Below are 22,765 nucleotides of genomic sequence, written 5' to 3'. Positions count from 1 at the left end.
CCCACCACCCGCCCCAGAGAGAGCATCCCCATGCAGACGTCTAACGGGGCCATGCCTGCCCCAAAGCCTCCTCTGGCTCCCTACTGCCCCAAGACCAAAGCCAGAGGCCCTTCACGATGTGCCCCTGTCCCCCGCCCAGCCTCCTTCCTTCTGGGGGGAGGGGGGCGAACACGAGTCCCCAGAGCCTCCAATCGGCTCCCCTTCCGCAGACCCAGCTTCTGATCTGCTTACTCTCTCTTCGACTGGGTCTACACTGCTGACGTCCAGGGCTCACGGTTTTCACTTCCAGAATAGCGAATTCAGCTTTTCAGTCCCTGTTCTTTTCCAATAAGGTGCTATCCCTGTCTTACAAATTCTACTCTTTCTTTGGAACCGTGGAAACGAAGCACATAGGACGTTAAAGTCTGTTACGGCAAACCTACTGCCTGAAATTCCTCGGGAATCGGGTCGCCTGCTTTCTGGGATCCGTTGCCCCCTCCCACAAAGGCTTCCTCCTCGTGGGCTCTGCTCACGCTCAGTCTGCCTTCAGTGGGCACTGTCATCTGTGCCCCACACGGGCCCTGGGGCACAAAGGCTCCCGTCAGGAGCCGCATCTGCGGAGGGGGCCGCAAAGCCCGGGCCGCACGGAGCAGGCTCTCGGCACACAGCCAGAGCCGGGACGGAGATCTCACAGGCAGAAAAACCGCCCACGGGCCTGCGGGCACAGCCAGAAGTCAGGGGGCTTGCCCTGGGCTCGGGGTGGAAATCGCGTCACCCCCACGATGCTGGACCCCAAGCCTGCACGGGGCCGACCCTGCAAGAAACCCCCGGAGCCCGGACGCTGGGCCGGAGTGGGCGGTCGATCCCTGGATGAATCTGGGTGACAGCTTCCTGCAGCCTCGTCGCGCTAGTCTCTTTACTCTTTATGTATATTTAAAATGTTTCATCATAAAAATGTTTACACTAAAAATACCGTAACAAGCTTCTGTGACAGATACTGGTCCCCAGGCGCCCTGCACCACTTGGCTTTAATACCAGCTTCCTCTCCTGCTCCCTGGTTTAATTCCCTGCTTCTGGCACCTGGGAATCCCCCTGCCAGTCTTAGCTTTCAAGCTCAGCTATGTAATTTAAGTGTTTTCTTGGCATATTTTACGCAGCGTGGAGTGGGGGGGGAGGGTTTCTCACATCTGCTCAATCTGACACACTGACTGTGAGCCCTATGCCCTGAACAAACTCTAACACATCCTTCAAAGCCCCACTCAAATGTCCCCTCCTCAGGGGAGTCTGATCCACCTGCCACCAGGCAGAGCTAGGTGTGCCCTCGCTGCTGTCCCCCCAGGCTCCCACGCACCCTGCTCCCTCCCTGCCCCGTCATGCCTAGGTGGTGACTAGATAGGTTTTCTGTCCCCAGTGATGGGGGGAATCTACTGGAATGCAGGGACAGAGGCTATGGCAGAGCCCAGCAGGAGCTGCCTCTCTGGGTGTAGGCTGTGGAGACCCGGGCCCCGAGACATCGGGACCAGGGCTGGAGCTCTTCCGCGGGCTTTCCCAGAAGCTTCTGCAGGGGCTCGGGGGCCTGCTCGGGGCTGCCGAAGACAGGCTCTTCCCAAGCCAGGGCTCACGGTCTGGTCCCAAGGGGAAACGGCAGAGGCAGGCCCAGGCCTGACTCTCAGCCGCACCCCCTGCCCTGTCTCCGGGCCCAGCAGCCCCTGGTGCCCACGAACGAGCAGACAGCCCGGCTCTCAGCCCTGGCCCTTTGATCTGGGCAAACACCAGCACCTGGCTGGCGCCCTCCACCTGGCTCCGACCTTATCAGGGGCTTGGGGAAGAGACAGGTGCCTGGGGCCCAGGCCAATTAGGTGATTTTCCTGGTCGCCCACTGAGTCACATCCTGGTCTAGCTGGCCTGGCTCCTTGGCTCAGGTGGCCGAGGGGTGAGGACACTCAGGGAGCCAGCCCGGCAACGCCAGGGGCAGGTGGTAGGGTGGAGGCCACGGGGTAAGGGTCCCTGAGAGACCACGGCCCAGGGGCGCCCACGCTGAGAGCACAGAGATGCCAGACGCTGAGACACGCGGCCAGGCCTCCCCTCCCCAGGTGGAGACGGCGGCACGCGTGGAGCCCCAATCCTGGGCCCGCCGGCCTCCCCGCACGCGACCCCCTGTGAGTCACCAGCAGAGCTGACCTCTGTCCCTTCATCTGGGAAGTGCAGCTGCCCTGGGAGGTTGCGGGGGCAGAACCGACCATGCTGGTGGGGGGGGGAGGGGTGGTGTCCACCTCCAGCCAGGTTGCCAGGGTCAGTGGGGGCCACCGTGACTTCTCTGTCCACTAGGAAGGCGGCCAGGGACACCTTGCAATAGGGACAGCACTGCTTGGGGTGGCTGGAGGCCGGGGCGGACCCTGGACACCCCATCAGTCAGCAAGGCTGAGGCCCAGAGGGGACGGGACCGGGGCCACAGAGGGAGGGGGCTGGAGAGCTGGGCTCTCTCCTGCCCTCTCCCCACTCCCCACATCTGGCTGAAACTCTCTTCCAGGCTGTGAGTGGCGGTCACTGTGGGCTCAGAGCCCAGGAGCCTGGGGGGGGGGGTGGGGGAGGGCCAGAGGACAGGTTTGGGCTCCTGTGCTGGGTGAGGGATGTGGGCAGAGGCAGGGGCCGGCCCCCCTCAGGGTTCTGGGTCACACAGCCTTGCCCCTGTCCCAGCTTCCTCAGCTGTCTGTTGGGGCTGCGCCCTGGAGCGATCACCTCGTCTGTCTGAGCCCCAAAACCACCCTGGGAAAGGATCACAGCCCGCAGGGCCTGGCTGAGTGGCTCATGGAGGCTGGCACAGCACATTCTGGAATGCCACCTAGGCAGGTCAGGCAGGTTCCGGGACATAGCGAGCTCGCTCCGCTCCTCCCTCCCAGGAGAGCCCAGGCAGGGGAAGGGGTTCCCAGGCTGGAATGCAGACCACGGACTTCCTCCCACACATCTGACCGGGCCTCACAACCACACACCCTCCAGGGCCAGAAGGAATCAGAGCCAAGGAACCGGGCCCTTGGCCACACAGCAAGCATGGGGCCAGGTAGTGGGTCGGCAGGGACAATGGAGACACAGGCCCCCCTGCCCCAGCCCAGGGGGCTCTGGCCCTGCCCCTCCCCACCCCCACCAGGGAGAAAGCTTCAGGCCCAGGACTAGCCCAGGACCCAGGCACTCAGGCGCTTTCCCAGAGTTTGGAAATGGTTCCTGGACTGGCCGTGGGGATTTCCTGCTTTGACATCTCAGAGACTGTTCCCAGGCTGATGGCGACGGAGGAAATGGGGGCGCATGCCATGGAAACAGGGTCACCAAAGGCTCTGCCGCTGTCCTGCCTGGAACCTAAGGAACTCCCTTCACCAGCCTCAGGGCAGACCCTGGGCCCCTGGGTCCTATGAGGCCCCAGGACCAAAAGAAGGGTCCCCTCTAAGGACTCGGGCCTGTGGCCTCCCTGGGCGCCGCTGGTCTGTTTGCAGGGAGAGCAGCAGAGGCTGGGGAAGCCGGTCTTCTTGAGTGCCAAGAGTGAGGTCTGGACACAAAGCACACGTCCCTTCCAGCGAGTCAGGACCAGGGAGGAGACCCCCAGGGAGACCCAGCAGGTGTGGCGGGGGCCTGGCAGGGGCGTGGGCCTCACCTGACTGCAGCAAGCCGGCGCCTCGGTCCTTGACCCCAAACTGCTGCTGGATGTCCAGAAGGACGCCTGGGAGGGAAGACAGAGGGTGCTTATGTCTGATGCCCGGGGCCCCTGTCCCCCACCCCACCTAGGAGACCCCCAGTCTAAGCCCAGCCCGCCCAACCCAGCCCCGCCCCTTCCACAGAAGGCCACCTCGCCCAGTCTGGCCAGGCCACTGGGGAATCTGCAGGCCAGGCTATGCTCACCCTGGGGGCATGGGATCCCACCCCCCACTCAGGGACCACTCAGGGCCACTGCAGGGACCTGAGGACAGACGGGCGGGTCTCGGGCAAACGCGTGCTCGCGCTCACTCAGTTGTCCTCGGGGTTGTAACCAGGACCCCGCTTTTCCGATGACAGAGCTGAGACACAGAGGGAAGCAGGTAGGGCTTCTTGGGGGGAAGGGGATCCCTGGAGACCACGCCTGTCCTCCTCCTGAGTCCCCACCACCTCTGCTCTCCCGTTAGGACTTTGCATGTCAAGAGGACTATAACCAGAGGCCACCAACAACCACGGACAGACAGAGCCACGGCTGCGTGGGGGCCGGCAACCTCCTGGAGCCTCCTCACCTCTCACGGCGCCCAGCCCCCCACCCCGCAGGCCCCGGGGGCCCCCACCTCTGCTTATCTCCGAGGACAGCAGGGGGCTGGGCCACAGGCAGGAACCCCCCCCCCACACCCCCCAGTCATGACACATCTGCACCGAGAAGGGCTAGGGAGCCAGGAGGAGGAGACAGGGCAGGCTGCCCCCACAGCCCCCCACGCAGGGCATGGAGGAAGGGACCTGCCCTCAGGGGTCTCCCAGAGCTCATCAGGATATGGTGATGGCGCACGTCACTGAGCAGGAACTGGGCAGACAAGGGAGCTGAGCACGAGAGGTTAAGCCTGCGCCCCAGGTCGTACAGCGGCAAGGTGGCCAAAGCGGCCCCCGGGGCCCCGGAGGAGGGTCCCGCCTGGAGACTGCCCCCCGAGGCCCAGGGCCGGGATGCTGAGCCCTCTTCTGGGATGCAGCCTGACACGGAGGGACGCTGGCCTCCTCCTCATGAGTGCCGAGTGGATTCACCCTAATTACCCATAATGAAGAGGCTGTGCGAGGCCCAGTTAATGACTTAATAACTAAGGCGGGCTGTGGTCGTGCCCTGAACGCGGAAGCCAGGGGCCTGTCCCTGTGGACGGAGGGGCCACCAAGTGGGGCCTCCGCGGGTGGCACGGTTGGGCCCAACCTTAGGGCACCACTTACACTCACCTCCCAGCCCCGCAGCCCATTCGCCCCGCTTCTGAGCCAGGGCCGCCCTGCCCCTCTCTCTCCCCCACAGTCAGCACCTCCCGTGGCTCCCCAGTGCCTCAGACGCACACTGGCCTCCACCAGGCCACAGGGCTGCAGGCTCAGCCCCTCCAACCCCGCCCCTTCTCAGAACACCCCCGCCCCATGCTCTGGACCCCGACCGCCCACAGGTCCTCTACCCTGCTGGCTGTGCTGATTCCTGCCGCTCCTTCAACACTAGTTCAGGTGCCTCTTCTTCTGGGAAGTCTTCCTTGGCTTCTCCCCCTCCTGTCACCCTCAATAAGGCAGGTGCCCCCACACTCCCCTGGCACACTAGGATCAGTGACTTCTGAAGACACGTAGGGACGTGGGTAGGAGCTCGCTGGGCCCACGGTGGCTAAGAGCCACGAATTACTGCTTCCTGCTAAGTTCTAGGTACCCAGTGAGGCTCTGCAGATGCGATTTCTACCCCTGCTGCTTCGTCGCATTTTTCACCCCATTTTACATATGAGAAAACGGAGGCCCTGAGAAGTGAAGTAACTTGTCCTATGGCAGGCAAGGGCCCCAGGGAGATCTGAAACAGGCTCTGTTGCCAAAAACCAAAAATGTTTTCTTCTGCCGTGCCGCCTCTGCACGCACTTGGCTCTTGCGGGCCCCCAGCCCAGGCCCCGGCACGCAGCCAGCCCCCAGCGGCTGTTTGTGGACAGAGACGCCCCATCCCCACTGCAGTGAGAGCCCCCTCAGGGCAGGGTCGTGGCGGGGCATCTCCGGAACCCAGAACAGACGCCGTCGCATGTTAGGTGATGGACAGGTGCAGGTGGGAGGTGGCAGGAGGGCGAGACGCCCCTGGGTCACTGCGCAGCGGGTGCCCGTCCACAGCCAAGAGGAGGGCACGTCCGGGGAGGAAGGCCGTATCAGCGTGGTCCTCATGAGGCCAGCAGGGGTCCGCAGCGCGGAGAAAACACCCTTGCGTCCCCCGCCCCGCCCCAGGCATCTCCTAGCCTCCAGACTGGACACGCTCGACCCCCTCCAGCACTTCAAGCCCCAGTGTTTGCCTCTGCCTCCAGGAAGCCCCCCTGACCTCCTCCGATACGCAGAGCTCCTGGTAAGAGGGAAGAGCATTTTTGCACATCCAGATGGATGTCCTGGGAACTCCTGGGCAGGCCAGACCCCAAGGGCCTTAGGGGCCCTCACCCCAGCACCCCGGAGCCAGGCCTTGGGTTCACCGCCTGAGCTCCAGGCAGAACCTTCCCGGGGCCTGGGGGCAGGGCCTCACTGCAGCCTGGTAGGGGCTGTGGCCACAGGCGGGTGAGAGCCGCTGGCCGCTGGCTCGGGAAGCATGTGTCACAGCAGCTCGCCAGCCGCCTGGATGTTCCTCTAGGCTCCCGCCTGGCCTGGGCCCACGAACCCCTCCCTTCTTCCCACCACGACCTTATTTTTAGCCTCTTTCCTGGAGGCTGAGGTTTGGTGGGTCACAGGACGGGCCTCCTGCCCGGGAGCCGCCTCCCACAGCTGAGGCCAGGCCCCTCCACCAGCCCGGGGCACGCAAGGTGGGGCTCCACACGCAGCCCCCAGCCGCCCACGGCCACAGCTGAGTCGAGCCTCTCCGGACCCACAGCCAGGACCAGCTCTCAGGCACACTCACCCTCCCCGGAGCAGCCCGAACATTCTGTCCCACCAACCCCCAGTTACACCTCTCTCTCTAACTCAAGCCCCCAGGGTCTCCCCTCTTGTCCCAGGCCAGCTGTCCCTCCTGCTGCCCCGGGAGCCGGCCCTGGGGCACGCCGGCTTGGGCCTCACTTCTGTCTGCTGCGCGTCAGCTCACAGACACGCGCCCCTCTCCGGCCCCTCTGCCAGCCCCTCAGATTCTCTCCCCACTCAGGCTTCCAGCCGCCCAGACTCCCATCCATGGCTCTGCCGCGTCCTCCCCGGTCCCCAAGCCGCAGCATGGCACTCCCCAGGCCAGACGGCCCTCGCCTTCCTCGGCCCCCGAGTGGGGGCCTCCAGAGAGTCTCCTTCACCCCCCGGCCCCCTCCTGGGGCCCCAGCACCCCTCCTGCAGCCTGCCTCACGGGCACTTAACCATCTTCTCCTAAGTCCTGGGCGGTGGCTCCGGAAGCACAGCCCGTCTCTGGACTCAAGGAACTGGTGCCACGGCCCAGAGGCTATCAACTCTGGCCGGAAGTCAGAGTCGGCCAGGCCCCTGGGTCAGTTACACCACCGACGACAATGTGGGGACTGACATGCGTTCAGGGCTTGCCGCTTGCCCGACACGGTTCGCACGGTGCCACCCGGATTAGTTCACTGAGTAGGACTGCAGTCATGCTTCGTGGATCCCCGCTGCCGGCCAAATGGAGCCCAGACTTCTTCTGGCACCGGAGGCCTCCGTGACCCAGGTCTGCACAACCACCTGGCCTCAAGGTGAGACCCAAGAGTCGCTGACACACTGCCTGGGTGACCTGAACCACCGGCCTGGCCAGTCCTAGGCCCCGGTGGTGTGTACATCACAGCCTGCAGGCCTCGGAGCCTTGACTCCAGCCAGGCCCTCTTCCCAGGGTGTCTGTCTACACCGTCGAGGTCTACCGCGTCCGGGGGTCAGACCCAAGGGTGTCTACGAGGGTGTCCCCCTAACTCTCTCTCTGCAGCTCTTGTTGAAGAGGTGCCCGTAACCTCGAGAGCTGGCTGATCATGGATACTCACGGTGCCGCCCCCCGCCCCCCCATCGTGGCCGGTCCGTTGGTAGATCCCAGAGAAGCCAGGTCCAGATCCTAACCTGCTGGGGTCACGCAGGCCTCACAAAGGCCACGACAGAAGAAGAAACTCACACTGGCCTCGGGAGCCCCCAGCCCAGCCTCAGATGCACGGCGGAGATGACAAGACCCTGCGGTCTCTTCCTGCCCTTGTCAGCCAGGCCAGGGCACCAGGTCTCAAGTTCACGCCCTCAAACACAGGCATCATCACCCCACATTCGCCCCGCCTTTTTCGGAGCAGACGACCTAGTTGAATCCCCAAGAGCGTGGCCTCCAATACCAGACCATCTGGGTTCAACTGCACTTACCCTGCTGTGTGACCTCAGGCAAGTTACTTAACCTCTCTGTATCTCTGTCTTCCTCTGCAATGTACCTTAATGTTAAGATCTGCTTCATATGGTTGTTGTGAGGTTTAGATGGGTTAATCGATGTAAAGTGCTTAGGATGTTGTCTTGCACAGAGTAGATAGTCCATAAACGTTAAAAATGTGACCACAGATCACTAAGCCTTGGGGTAGGAGCCCCAGCCATGACCAGAGGGCAATGGGAACTCCCACCTCAGTGTTCTTTTCTCTAAAATGGGGCAGATGCCTGCAAGGACAGGGCCTAGGGATCTGAACGGATGGCCCACGGGTCCCGGGGAGGCCTCAGAGCTGGCTCACTCTGGAAGGATCACCCTTCTCCGACACTCAGCCGCAGCTCCCGCCCCGGTAATTACAGGAGCCTGAGGGCCTGGCTCTGCTGACCTGGCCCTGCGGGCACCGCCCCCCCTCCCCCCCCCCCCCCCCCCCCCGCCCCCAGCCGAAGGGGACCAGCCAGGGCGGTCCCTGAGCCAGGACCGGCTCTCAGGCACACTCACCTCTACCTGCCCCCTCCCCCAGGGACAAGCAGAGTGACCTCTGGGAGCAACTGGCTCTGCTCTGAGCCCCGGGCTGCCCGTCTGAGAGCCACAGGGTCCCCATACGCCCCACACCCACCTCGAATCCCAATCACGTTTGTTGAACCTACACCGACCCTCCCACCGCGATGCCACCCGACAAACCTGGGTCATTAATGTCAGAGGTGCTTGCCGCTCACCTCCACAGGGATCCCGTGAGGCCCCCAGCGCCGGACCCCAGCCCCTCAGGGAGACCCCAGTCCTTTTCTAGAGGGCCCGGATTCCAAGCCTGTGCCCCTAAAGAACATTGCAGCTGGGCCTGAAACACCCCTCCCTCACCCAGGTCCTAGAGAGGAGCCCCCCACCCCCACCCGGGGCTCAGAGCCCTCCCTCCTCCCACCAAGTCTCCGTGCCCAGAGTGGGCGGGGGACAGGCAGCCTGGCCTGTGTCCTGTGGTTCTAGTCTATCATTTGGGGCCAGTTTTCCTGGAACCAGACTCGGCCTTAGTAATTTGGGGGCTCTGCACAGCCGCTCCTTCCCTGGAGCAGCCCCCGCCCCACCCCTGTCCCCGGCTGTGCCCTGGCTCGGGGCCTCCCAAGACCACCAGGGCTACCCTTATCATGATCCGCAGACCCAGGATGAGGCCGGGGCGTGGGGGAGAGAAGCCCACAGACGCTCAGCTGTCCCCCTGCAAGGCCTCAGTGGCCAAGGCCTTGCTCCTGACCCTCAGATGGCAGACTGAGAGTCCGAGGGTGCCACCGGATAGAGGCCCCAGAGCCAGGCAGGACCTGGCCTCCGAGCCCCCAGACTGGCTTGTGTTCCCCCTTTGCCCACCAAACCACAGAAAACAGGCCGTAACCAGCCTCCTCTCAACGTCCACACCAACTGCCCTGGCGTGGATTTGAACCCTGCAACCTAGGAACGGTGAGTGACCCAGTAACACCACCCCCGGGGCACCGCACTTCACAGTCTACGAAGCTGAATCGTCCTCCTTGCTTCCCGGACCGTGTCTGGCAAATCCACGCGCGCCGGTGAAGGGACCACGAAGGCCTCACGGAGGTGCCCGTCTGCAGGGCGCAGACCCACAGGGAAGCCCTCCCCGCCTCCGCGCTCCGGCCGGCGCGTCACCCCTGCTCACGTCTTGCTCTAACGTCCGTGCTTCTGCCCTTCACCCGCCGCCCCCAGGCCAGCGGGACAGAGCCAGGCCCGGAGCAGGCCAGCATCCGCAGGACACTGCTGTCCAGTGTGACCCGGGCCCCACCCAGCGCTCCAAGTGCCCTCTGCCCTCACAGCAGACCCGGCAAAGTCACCTCAGAGCCCTCCTGAATGTGCGGAAGCCGTTCTGCCCGGCGTGGGGGTGAGGAGACCCCTCCATCGGGGCTGAGGGCTGGGCACGCAGGGCCCATCCTGACCACTTTCCCAAGTCCCTCCCGGGGATGCGAGGCCCACGGCTCCCTGTGCGCCGTGGTCAGGACTCAGGCCCCCGCCTCAGCATCGGGGCCTGGTCCTTCTCAGGGTCGTCTGAGCCTACCAGCGCCCCTCCCGCCCGGAAGGATGGGCTGGGGTCAGGCAGGCCAGGGTCAACCCAACCCGGCCACCCGGTCGCTCCACAAGGCCAAGCCCGGGCCAGCCCCACGTGCACGCTGAGGTGCCAGTGGCCAGTGGGAAACAGCCCTGGGGAAGGCGGGTGCAGGCAGAGCTGGGGAGGGGACAGCAGACAAGAGTTCCCGGGACCAAGTGCCCCACACTAGCCTTGGGAGCAACATCCTGACCACAAAATCACCTGTTGTGTGTCCGGGGCTCAGAGAGGGGCAGGACCTGCCTTAGGTGACAGAGAAGGTCTGGCACAGCCAGGAACAGGAAACTCAGCCTCGCCCAGGGCCCAGTAGGGAGCTGGGCCCCAGGAGCCTGAGGATCAAGCCAGGGTTCTCTGTCTCCCTGGCTCCCATCCCCCTTCTGACCTCAGGACTTCAGCACCCCCCCCCCACACACACACCCAGGCGGAAACAAAAGCCACTTCCTGTCTGGGGAAGGGATGGGACACCTCTCTGAGCAGCTCAGGCCAGGCTGTAATGTGCAGCCCTCCTGCCCCTCACAAAATGGGAAACTAAGGCACGAGCTGGCCGGTCATGCCCTTGGTCCTAGATCAAGGCACTTCCTCTGACGGGTCAACAGCACGCCAGAAGGTACCTGCAGAGACCGGCAGCCGGTGGTTTGTCATTAGGGCGCTGGCTCTCCAGGCCGGTCGGGCCTCTCACCTGGGCGCTGACCTGCCAGACAGCCACCTTGGAAGGCGGCCCTGGAGACGCCCCGCCCACCCGGCAGGACCTAAGTGGTGCTGACACTGCAGTGGCCAGGGCAGGGCCACCCAAGGGGACAAGGCCACTGGAGGGGGCGGGGCAGGGCTGCTGTTGGCCATCCGCATCCACCAAGGTAGCCACAGAGCTGGGAGCTTGACGTGGCCTCCACCCACCCAGGTGACCCTGTGACAGGCCCTGGGCGGACAGACTCAACCAGGCAGACACCAGAAGAGCCAAGAGCCCCAGGCCGGCAGCCCCCTCCTGCAGCCAGCTCAGGTATGCGGGGAACCCCCAGGCCTGCCGGGCCTGTGTTCCCACCCGGTCCCTGTGCTCTGCTCTCCCCGGCTTTGTGTTAGTGAGCAGTTGCCATGGATACTGGTCTCAGCTTCTTTGGCAGAAAAGGGCTCCCCCAGGGCAGGGCTCTGCCTCTCCTCACCAGGCTCTGCCCCGCCCAGTGCCACCAGCTGGATCAAAGGGAAAGAGCTCAGGAAGGCACAGGTGCCCCAGAGAAGCTGGGGAGGGGTCTCAGCTCCCAACAGCCATTCTCCGTTCTCTTCCTGCTGGGCCTGGCTCCAGCCTCCGTCCTGCTCCCATTTCACAGATGGAAGAGTGGGGGCCCAGGGGCCGGTGGAGCTCCGGCACCAGGAAGCAGATCGGAGGAGACGGTGCCCGAGCCCTCACCTTTCCCCTGAGCTGGCAGCCGTGACTGGGCTCCAGCCATGGGAGCAGGGGAAGCCGTAGCAGCCTCTGCTCAGAGGCCTCGTGCCCTGGCCAGCAACAGGGCCAGGCACCCCTGCCTGCACGGAGACAGCAGTGTCCTGGGGGGTCCTGGTCCCGCTCCTCTCGGCTGCGGGAGCTTGGGTGAGCACCTGTGCTCTCTGGCCTCCAGCATCCCCATCCACACGAGGAGATGTGTGCAGGGGTAGCCCTGGGCTCCTTCCCTTCCACCCCCCTGATAAGCGCCAGAGCTGGGCCTGGCCCTCCTCACCTGCTGCCTGTGCCCTCAGGGGGTTCTCAAGGGGAGGAGGGGAGGCCGTAATTGGCTGGGAATGCTACTTGTTCCCAGGATGGAGACCCGGCCTGGTGGAGGAGGGAGGGGTCCTCAAAGGGGCCTGAAAGGGACTGACCGAAACAAAGAAACACGGGAAGGACAAGGTGGCCGGGGGCACAGCTTGCACAGAGGCGAGAAAGGGAAGGAGGCTGGCATCTGTGCGGCTCTCCTAAGGGTGCGTGAAGACACCCATTCACTCCGGCAACCCGGGAGGCACCCAGGAGGCGGTGATAACCCAGAAGGCTCAGGTGACACCCCCCAGGTCACCCAGCTGGGGGGGCTGAAGAGCCTGAACCCAGGTCTGCACTGGCCACTGCAGCGGGACCCCAGACACCATGGCTGTGGCTGCCTGAGCCGTGGCCGGTCCCGACTGACCCGCGCTGTAAACGGAGAACACACACCAGGCTGCAAAAGTTAGTATGAAAAAAAAAAAAGAGCAAAATATCCCATTAATAGCTTTTATGTTGATTACATGTGCAAATACATTAGAAATGTGAGGTTGAATAAAATATATTAATCGGTTTCACTTATTTCTTTGTACTTTTTCAACGTGGCTCCTAGAAGTATTTAACTTATATATGCGGCATCATATTCCTCTTGGACAGAGCTGGTTGATCTATACCATAAAGATAGAAACACACAGCACAGATTTCGAGAAAGAGAGTGGGAAATCCACTGCTGAGGGTCTCAGGAGTCAGGTGGGTCAAACATCAAAGGTGACTGAGCCGTAGAATGTCTGCCCCCTCACCCACCCCCCCCCACCCACCCCCAGCCAGCAGCAGGTGGACTCTGGCCTGGGATGCCCATTCCCCTGCCCTCCCCCTCCAAACACATCAGGCCATAGCAGTTGTCATAGAGACAGTAAATCTCCCTAAAAACTGGACCTGGGGCAGGGGCGTGGGGAAGCCTGCCATAACGAGAGGGAGAGGGAGCCAGGCTTATCCGGAGAGGAAATCTGTGTACGTTGTGTGTTGGGGGTGGGGCGGTGCCGGGACAGGGAGGGATGCATAGCCCAGGCGGGTGTTTGCACAGGGCTTTCCGGACCTTCCTCCCGACAGCCCCACACCCCTCTGAGCCACCGCTCCCCATCCCCCCCTTACGAATTCCCTCGAATTTCCTATCTTGTTCTCCCATTCTGACTCTGGGACCCAAGTAGGGTGGGAGGCAGATAAGTTCCAGACCTCCCTGATCCCACCCTCTCCCCTCAGTCCCTGGCAGGGTCAGTCTCCCTGAGGATACCAGGGAGGGGTGGGTCTGGGGCCGGGAGAAAACAAGTTGTGCAGTGTCACAATGCCAGAGACAGCACCAGTCACCGTCCAGTAGAGATGTGGGAGCCCTCCCAGGCCAAGGCTGGCGGGTAGACCTACCACCTGCCTTCTCGGCACTTCTCAGGCCGTCCTGGACAAGGGGTGCCCAGGGGCCTTGGTCTCCTCCTGTGCACAGAGTCCATTTTGCACCGACCACAGATCCCCGTGTTCGCTGACCTCCCCCCACTTTATGGTGGCACGGAAGCTCCCAGGTCCCAGACAGCACAGCGTGGGGGGCCAGTGCAGCTGGGTGTTGCTGCGTCTTCCTGTTCACCAGACCACAGTAAGAGCCTCCTGTGGATGGCCCAGGTCAGAAATGGGCGCCACTGGTTCCCACTGCCGCCCCCCCCCCCCGCCCCCGCAGCAGAGGGAATAGAGAGCCAAGGGCTTTTGAAAGTGGGAGGGGGGGAGGGGGAACCCATCAGAGTTCCTTCCTTCTAGTTGACACAAAACCCTATTCGACAGAGGAAGACTGAGGCCAGCAGGAGGGAAAGGGACCCAGGTGACCCACGGTGGACAGTAGGGCCCACCTCTCTCCATAGCCCCACAAAGTTCTCTTTAGAGTCTGTCCAAAATTCCTTCCGCCACCTTCCCTCCCTCTCTCTCTCTCTCTCTCTGTCTCTCTCTCTCTTCAGTTGTTCCAGATTTTACTGAGCTGTGGCTAGGCAGGTTCTGGGCCAGCGTGCCATGTAGACAGCCACTGCTCTCCTCCTGCAGGGAGCCCCCCGTACCAGCCTGCCCACAGAGCTTTCATTTCAAGGTTACCCCGTTCTCACCTACAGGCAGCTCAGTCCGCGGAAGGCCCTACTCACAGACCCCCCCCCCCGGGGAACTGGGGGAGGGGGGGTGAGCAGCCGGAACCCAGTCCACCCCCGAGGGGCCCAGAGATTATCCGCCGCACAAACGGGAAACAGACTTAAACACGAGCTGGGACTGGCCCAAGGTCACACACCAAGCAAGTAAGGGGCAAATCTGGGACTAGAACCTGGCTGTTCCACAGACCCCCACCCCGTCCCCAAGGCTGGTTCCCAGAGACGCTCGCACGGGATGAGGCAGCCCCCTCTGCAGCCCCGGTGGCCTGCGCTCTACCCCCAGGCCCCCAGCGCCACAGAGCTGGGGGAGGCGGCTTCAGGCCTCCAGCCAGGGCCAGCTGCAAACCGCATCTCGGGTCCCCAGGCGCCGCGGACCCGCCCCGCCCCTCCCTCCGCTCCCCGCAGCCCCGAGCCTTTGTCAGCCACGCGCTCACACACGGATCCGCGCCGCCCGCGCGCACACACCCGGGCTCCCCTGGCGCACACCCGCAAGGGGCGCGCGCGCTCGCCGCCCGCACGCAGGGGAGTGGAGGCGCCGGAGGAAGGAAGGAACTGACCCGCTACGGCCCGACAGACCGCCTGGGCTGGGGGAAGGGGAAGCTGGGGCCGGGGCGGGAGGGGGCGCGGAGGCGAGGACGCGGAGGGACGCGGAGGAGACTCTCGGAGAAGAGGACAACGGATGGGACGTCAGGGCTGGCGAGGACGCGCGGGCTGCTCCGCGGCTGGGGGACCCCTCCAACCCCTGGCCCGGCGGGGCGGGGACGGGGGGCAGGTCCCCGCTTGGACCCGTGATTCACGGGCCGTCACTTGCCCGGCGTGCCTGAGCGGAGGGCCCTTAGACACCCCGCTTAAGGCTTGGATACAGGGGCCCTGGGACCAAAGGCTCCCCGGGGAACCTCCAGGCCGGGGGTTGGGGCGTGGGGGCTCCTGGCTCTCGGGCCGGGTGGGGCGCTCGCTCACCTGCTACGGTGTACCTGTCCAGGTAGTTGAGCACGTTGCCCAAGCTGAGGATGGCGGCAGCGGCCCCCCGTCCGCGGCCCAAGCTGGCCGGCTTGGGCTGCTGAGCTCCGGGGCCCTTGGCAGCGGCCGCGCAGCCGGGGGTGCCGGGGGTGCCGGGGGGTCCGGACGGCGCCCGCCTCACGCTGCCCGACAGCGTCTGCACCTCGTCGTCCGCGGCCGCGGCTCCCGCGGCGCCCACTCCCCGCGCCCCGCAGCAGCCGCCGCCTCCAGCCCCTCGCTGCGCCCCCCGGCGCCGGCGCCGCCGCTCCGCGTCCGCCTCCTCCTCCTCCGCGCCGCCCGCCGCCGCCGAGGCGCACTCCAGGCACATCATGCCGGCCGGGGCCGGGACCGGGGCGGCGGGGGGCGCGGGGGGCGCGGGGCCCAGCCCGGGCCCACTCAGAGCGTGTGCGCGCCGCGGAGCCGCCGCTGCACCATCGCGGCCGGGCCCGTCGGCTCCTGCGCTCCGGCCCGCGTTCCGCGCTGCGCCGCCGCCGCCGCGGCTCTGACAGCTGCGCCCCGGTCCCGCCCACCCGGCGGCGGCCAATCGGCGCGCGGCTCGGCCGCGGCCCCGCCCCGCACGTGCTGCCCGGGGCGGCCGACGGGGGCGCAGTGGGCCGCGCGGGGGCGGGGGCGGGGGCCCGGGGCGCGCGGCGTCCCGGAGACGGGGCCCGGCCCGCGGCTGCTCGCCGCCCGGATTTAATCAGTCCGGGGAGAGCGCGGAGTGTGACCGGCGGGGGCTTGGCGCGGACCCCCGGCCTCGGCCAGGCGCACAGGGCTGTGTGGCCCACCTCCGCAGGGAAACCCAGATCCAGCTCCTGACGGCTCCCGGCCCCTATGCCTGTGCGCGCGCCGAGACCCTACCCTCGCCCGCGCGGAGAAGCGGCCCCTGGCGGGGGAGCCGGGCTCCTGTGGGGCCCACCAGACGCAGGGCATGCCTAAGGGGCCTCCCCAAGCATCAGACTGCCAGCCGCGCCCTAGGGAGGGGGCGAAGCCCAGGATGGAAGACGGGAGGCTGGGTCGTGTGTGGCACCACCCTGGGCAGACCCCTAACTCTCTCTAGGTCCCAGTGTCTCTCCCGGGGCGGGGGTAGATCGGAGGACAGAATTCACCCCGGAAGTCTATGAGCGGTCACTACCACCCTACCTGGGGAAGGGCGAGTCCTATCTCCGATGGATGTGGCAGGGTCGAGTGCCTTCTGTGTTCGCGGCCACAGTCACTGCCCTCGCCCATCTCAGAGGTGCCCTGGTTCCGTGCCCCAGCCCCAAACCTACCCTCTTCATCTGTCTGAGGCTTTGACTGTAACTCAAATCCTATAGAAAGTGCTGGGGACCGAATGTTAGCACTGGACATAGCCTGGGAAACCAGAATTACCCCCATGTTGCACAGACAGGGCCCAGAAAAGACCTCACCGTGGACCTGCAGATTTGGTGCTGACCCGGGGCTCTGATACCGGTCCCCCGGGGTTGGGAGCTCAGTTCCCCCAAGTGCAGGGGCAAGTGCATCCCATGAAAGCGTCGGCTACTGTGAGTCACGGCATAGCCAACGGGTGATGCCGCACGAGGCACCCCCTCCCTGCTGAGAGCAGAGTTAATCCCCAAGCTGGTGTTTCTTGGCGCCTTCGAGGTGTGTTTTAAATTCTGCAAGGTGACTAAAAATATGCTTCAGTGTGTTGGGTATGGATGACTGTCACGGGAGGGCCAGGAAACAGACTCCATTCTCAAAGTTCCTCGCTGCCTCTTTCCAGCTTCAAGCTGGATAAGGAAAGTTCTGCTGGCTGTCCTGGTGCTTAACAGGCCAGCACAGACCCAGGAGCTCCATGGGGTTGGGGCCGGGCCCTGGCAGTGCCCCTCACCACTATGGGGTGGTGCCAGCTAGGGGACAGTGCCCAGCGGTGGTTCTGTGTCCGGCTGTGAAGGAGACACAACCACGGCTCAGAGCCCCACCCCAAGGTCCCCTTCCCACTCGACAAAATTCCTCCTCCTTTCAGCCATAGCCCTGCCCAGGGAGAGTTTTAGCTCCTGACCAGAAAGGGGGGCCCTCCCTTTGCAGCCCCCACTAGCCTAGAGCAGGGGAAGATGTCAGAGTTTGGAGACTTTCGAGTGGGGGGGGGGGGCTCTGAGCAGCTATTCGTACAGTGTGGGTTTTTCTGGGATGTTAACTCAAAGCCACTCTCTAGAGCAAGTCTCTGGGTAGCTATGGGGCACCGAGGGCAGGGCGACAGGAAGGACTATAGCGCTTTCTGGCTGTGTAGCCCTGGCAAGTCACAGTGGTGCCAAGAGCCTCTGGCAGGGCCACGAGACCGTCGGCCACAAGACTCACAGGGCCCTTATCTCCATCTCGCCAATGAAGAAACCGAGGCTCAGGGAAGAGAAGTAATGTGCTCAAGGTCGCACACCTGGTGGACACTGGGCCTTGCACCGAAGCCGGGTGCACCTGCCTCTGACGCAGCGTGCCCGCTGCTGCCCCACAGTGCTGCTCTTGGTTCCTCCAGGACTCGGTTCCTCGGCAGCACTTGGTGCCAGGCCGAACTCCTCCGTTCCTTTGTGAGGCCTAGACCACGAAACAGTGGGCCAGCAACCCAAAGGCAAGTGTATTTGGTTTCCTGACTGAGGGACTGGACTTTTCAGAGCCTTTAACCTCAGAGTGTACGCTGTGGGGCTCCCAGGCAGAAGTAGAGGCTGCGGTGTCCCCGTGTGTACTTGTCAGGTGTCCAGAGCTTTGCAGAGCTCAGTCAGACACAGCAGCTTCCCCAAGGCTGATACCCGGGAGCTCAGCCCCTCTGCCCATCCCCCAGGACTCGGGCCTCAGTTTCTTCCCTTCTCACTGGGCGTACTCGCCCTTAGCAGGCTCTCGGCCACCATCCACACGCCCTTGGCACCCCAATCTCCATCTGTAGACGTGGCCTCATCTGCAAGCTCAAGGTCCGTATGCACACCCACCCGCCCCATATATCCTGCAGCTCCTTAAACCCAGCACAGTCAAAACTGAACTCATCGTTCCCTTAACGATGCTCCATTCTGATGTCATTTCTCTCTTGGCAAATAGCACCATCGTCCTCACTGTCACTGAGCAGGACAGCGGGGGCCATCTGGGACTCCTTCTTCTCCCTCAACTCCTACATCTAGGGCCTGTCCACTTTCTTTTCTTTAAAACCCACGGACTCAGCTCGAACCTCTCCTGCCTCACCTTTTTAAAACTCGCCACACCTGCCCCAACATCCCCCTCCAGGCTTTTCTCCGTATTTCTTGCCAATGACTTTCTAAATCACCCATATGACCCCATCCGTACCTTGCACACAACCTTTCCATGGCTCCCCACTGCCCACAGGATAAAAATATCCAGGTTCCAAGACCCATCATGACCCTTCATGACCCATGCCAATCTCCAGCCTCAGATCCTACTGCCCGGCTCTCAAAATCGGAGTCCACCACACTGAAAACAGAGCTCCCTGAACTCATTCAGGGCTGTTGCACTTCCTGGAGCCCGGAGGGGTGACGGGGATGGGGGGAGCCTATCTATAGTCCCTGCGGTCCCCTCAACGCAATGCTGTTCAGGACCACGGAGAGCGTCACGTGGGAACCCCCCCCCCCCCCTCCCCCTGCCCCTAGTCCGGCTCTGCCTGGGCGTCTACCCAGCTCACCCTTTCGACTCACCCTCAGAACCTCGGCACAGACCATGACTTCCTCCAGAGAGCCCTCCTCGACCCACCTGAAAACTGTCGTCTCCTCCTCTGGGCTACCTGAGTAGCCTGTGTGTGCCTCCCTCTCACCAAAGCCGTTGTGCTCACTGTGTTTGTACATGAGTCCACCCCCCACCCTGCCCCACAACCAACTGTGAGCCTCGGGGGCCCATACCCTGAATCATCTCCACAGCCCAGTGCAGAGGCGCTCAGAGAATGTTTGTTGATTGAATGAGTAAATGACATTTAGCAGGTGCTCAGGAAGTGTGTGTTGATTTGCATCATGTATCTGTTGCTCTGAGTGACTCAGAAACCATCCGCGTTCCTCTCCTGGCTCCTCTGGAAAAGGCATTTTTCTCCCTGACCGACTCCACCCTCCCTTAGTTTCCATGTCCCATTTGCCTCCACCCTTTGATTACCTTTCCCACAAGTCGGCACCCACCGTGGGGGAGACGGTGCCCCCTCTCTGCTCCTGCCATTGCCAACAGCGGACTTGTCAGAGCCCCTCCACCCCCCAGCCTGGGCTTGCCTTGCCAGTTTTGCTCAGAATGCTCTGTCCCTGCCTCTCTCTCCTGCTCAGAACAGATGGCTCTGAGTCCCCACTAACACAGAAGTTCCTGTTCTGTCATTTGAACATTTTTAACGCTTTCTAAATTATAGAAGATTCAGTCTCCTTTGATCATGGACTCAGACTATCAGAAACAAAGAATCCCTTGAAGGATACGGCGCCCAGCTTCTTCCCGGTCCTGCCAAGACGCTGATCTGAGAGAGCGCCAGTGGCCCGCCCAAGGGCGTCAGGATGGACGCCATCGTTGTTTGGTTTTCCTTCCATTGCTGTTCAGAGCCCATCCCCCTTCCCAGCAGCACCTGGTTTCCTGCTCTTAATGGAGCTAAAAAGCAAGGAATGACCGTGGGGTCCAACTGGACTCTCTCCCCCGGGGCTTTAAATCTCGAGTAGGGTGGCGAGAAAATAGGGAAAATTGTTTGGCGCTTTGGTGAAGGTCCCCAGTAAGACGGCCCAGGAGCCCTGGCTTCGGAATCTGCAATGTGCTCATCAATTCTGTGAGCCCCTGACGTGCTTCCAACAAATCCCTTTCTTGCCTAAGCCACTCAGTTTCTTCTGCACATCACCAGACAACCCTAACCGATATAGTCACACAGCTTCCTGTGTGCGGTAAAACTGGCACCAGTGGCCTCCTCCCGCCTGTCTCTAGAGGCCGCATTAAGCCAAAACCCTCACAGTCTGACTCAGACATGGCGGAAAGACGGACACTTTAGGGCATGAAACGGACAGAACGATGTCTGGCGATGCAGGGAGCAAGCCAGCGTCGGGGTGATCATCCCAAAGCCCGTGCCCGACCTTCTGAGCCTGAGGTCAGGGTGGAAGAAGAAGCTCACCCCCGCCCACGCTCTCGAGTGCCCCACGCGGACCAGCGCTCCTGTGTGCCAGGATCACACCGGGAGCTGGAAGGCAGCGGCTTGCTCGGGGGAGCGGTCGGCGGGCTGAGTGGGCGGCTCGGGCTTGAGGGCCTCGTCCTGCTGACCAGAAGCACATCCTCACCCGCATTCCCAACACCGAGACTCTCGGGAGTATCAGGGCCTGGGATTGCTCAGAAGTGACCTTTAGGCCAGACAGGTGTGATGGATTGACGTCTCCGGCCCCAGCGGCTGGGCTCTCGAGGACCCACACCTGTGACCCCGGGGCAGCGAGGCCTGAGCAGACGCCCGGCCGGGCTCTCACTCCTGGCTCCCGCCAGCCCAGGCCCCGCCCCGCCCACCCCACCCCCCCACCCTTCGGATGATAACACCCTGCAAACTCCGGGCTGGGCATTCTGTCCTGAGTCCTAGTGAGCACCACCCTGCCCAGCCCAGCAACCCAAACACCAGAATGCACTGAGTCAGAAGGAACTACTCTGGATTCAGGGTTCGAGCCCCAGCGCCTCCTGGTCCCCCCAGTTTCTCCGGCCTCCCCCGTTCCCCCAAAGCACACACACACACACACACACACACACACACACACACACACACGCGCGTGCCTCCAAGACGTATCAGATACCTTTATCCCGCTCTCTCCAGGGGAATTCTCCTGCTTTGCTCCTCTGGCCCCTCCCCGCACCTCCGCAGGGTCTCCTGGGGGACTTAACGCTTCCTCTGCCCACAGGTGGCCTCACTCGGCCTGGTGCTTCTCTGTCATGGGCTGTGAGGTCCAAGGGCGGTTTGGAGTCAGAGTTACTGCCCACAATCAAGATGGGCACCAATGATACCAACACCTGCTTCTGGAACTTGCAGGGACGAGGTCTCTGACCTCTGACCTTTCCCCCCAGCCGCTGGACTCTGGGCTGGTGGCTGTTCTGACTCATAGGAAGCCCTTGTCCGTGTTCTGGGAACGGAGCCTCACAGGGGGCCTTCTCAGGGCTGCAGGGAGGAAGGTTCAGACCCGAGAGCAGGGCATCTGTGGGCCCAGGCCCAGCCAGTGAGAATCACACAAGTATGGGCTGGAGAAGCCACGTTCGACGCCCCTCTTAAACACAGCAGGGCCCCAAGCGGGGCCATGGCATCCTGGCTCCCACACAGACCAGGAGCCTCCTTCTCAGGAGAAAACAAGGGGATCCTGTGACCTACAACAGGAAATACATGTTTGGTCTTCATCCTGTTTCCCGCTCAGAGCTCCTAAAACCTCTGGAATTTCCTAAATGCCAGAGAGCCCTCAAGATGCCTTTTGTTTGTTAATGAGGTGGCATCTGGACCCCACCCAAGGGGGGGGGGCCGTGGCCAGGAGCAGGCCGCACGTGACCAGAGGCTGGCCCCTCCAGTCCCACCCCCTGACCTCTGGGGACCCACGAGGGGCGGGAGGTCCGGTCGGTCGCCGGTGGCCAATGACTCGATGAGCCGTGCGGTTCGGCGAAGCCTCCGGGAAAACCCCAGAGGACGGGGCTCAGGGAACTTTTACAAGAAGCTGGTGAGGCAGGGAGTGCGGCGTTTCCCCGGGTTCTGGAGGCCGCCCCAGCGCACGGCAGGACCCGAGGAGGGGGCCGAGGGGACCTCTGACCCATAGCCAGTCAGTCAGAAGTACAGCCGACAGCCTGGCCTTGCACTTGGCCCCTCCGGTGGGGCGGGGTGGGGGGGTGGGCAGTCTTGTAGGACCGAACCCTTAGCCCGTGGACTCTGACACTCTTTCCGGGTACATGGGGTCAGAAAGGAGTGGAGGGGCAGGAGAACGGCTGGTGTCTGGAATGGCTCGGGGTGTGGGAAGCCCGGCATTTGCTGTGATGGGGTACAGGTCCCTTGCCAAGTAGGCTTTTTAAAACTAATTTCAGGGACAGCCTGTTTTATGAGCTTCAGGTGCCAGATGGTGGGTGGAGGGGCTGGCCAGCCTGGTGGTGGGCACTCCTGACGAAGGGCTGAAGAGGGGGACAGGTGTGGCTAAGCTGGAGAGCCCAGCTCCTGGGGCTTGTCCATCCAACAGGAGGACAGGGAGGACAGCACAGGAACGCAGGGAGGGAGGGAGGTGCGTGTGAGTCTGATGGGAGGCAGGCCCGGCAGGACCAGGGGAGGGGGAGAGGAGCTCGTGCTGGTGGTGCAGAGAGAACATGTCCCCCCCACTGCTGCCCACCTGGAAGCTGGTGGCCTCCCGCAGGGCCCCCCGCGCCCAGCTGCTCTGAACCCAGGGTGAGTGCAAGTCCTACAGAGCCAGCCTTCCCTGCGGGCTGTGCTGGGGTCAGAGCATGAGCCGTGGGGGTGGGGGGCCAGGGTGCAGACACCCCCACTGTGGCTGCAGGGCAGCGGAGTCTGTGTGCGACCCCAGCCCTCCTCCTCGGGGAGGCTTGAAGCCACATCGGCACCAGAGTGCAAAGCCCGGCCTTTTGTTCAGAGGGTGACTCAGGCCAAGGGGGTCTTGTGCCCTCCTGACCTGCAGAGTGGGGGGCCTGGGTCAGAGTGAGACGTCCGGGGTGGGGATGCCTAGGGACCCTTGCCCTGCAGCCCTGCACCCCCCGCCAGGGCTTCCTCTCCACCCCCTCCCAGCAGAGACACCTTGAGGCTGTAAAAAACACGCTCGTAAAAGGCCTGA

At 63.3% G+C, this 22,765-nt stretch overlaps 1 protein-coding gene across 1 annotated transcript in view; it reads right to left on the bottom strand.

Annotated features, from left to right (window-relative positions):
* The window catches only part of SPNS2 (sphingolipid transporter 2), a 28,883-nt gene extending 13,520 nt beyond the window's left edge, over nt 1-15,363 (bottom strand). The window contains exons 1-2 of the mRNA XM_042915401.1: nt 14,979-15,363; nt 3,623-3,688 (exon numbers count right to left, since the gene is read on the bottom strand). Coding sequence (XP_042771335.1) covers nt 3,623-3,688; nt 14,979-15,348 — 436 coding nt within the window. The 5' untranslated portion in view covers nt 15,349-15,363. The remainder of the gene's footprint in view (nt 1-3,622; nt 3,689-14,978) is intronic.
* Nucleotides 15,364-22,765: the final 7,402 nt, after the last annotated feature.

Source organism: Panthera leo, chromosome E1 (genome assembly GCF_018350215.1).
Source record: "Panthera leo isolate Ple1 chromosome E1, P.leo_Ple1_pat1.1, whole genome shotgun sequence".
Taxonomy (NCBI): domain Eukaryota; kingdom Metazoa; phylum Chordata; class Mammalia; order Carnivora; family Felidae; genus Panthera; species Panthera leo.
The sequence above is the reverse complement of the archived record's forward strand: the minus strand, read 5'-3'. Positions and strand labels throughout refer to the sequence as shown.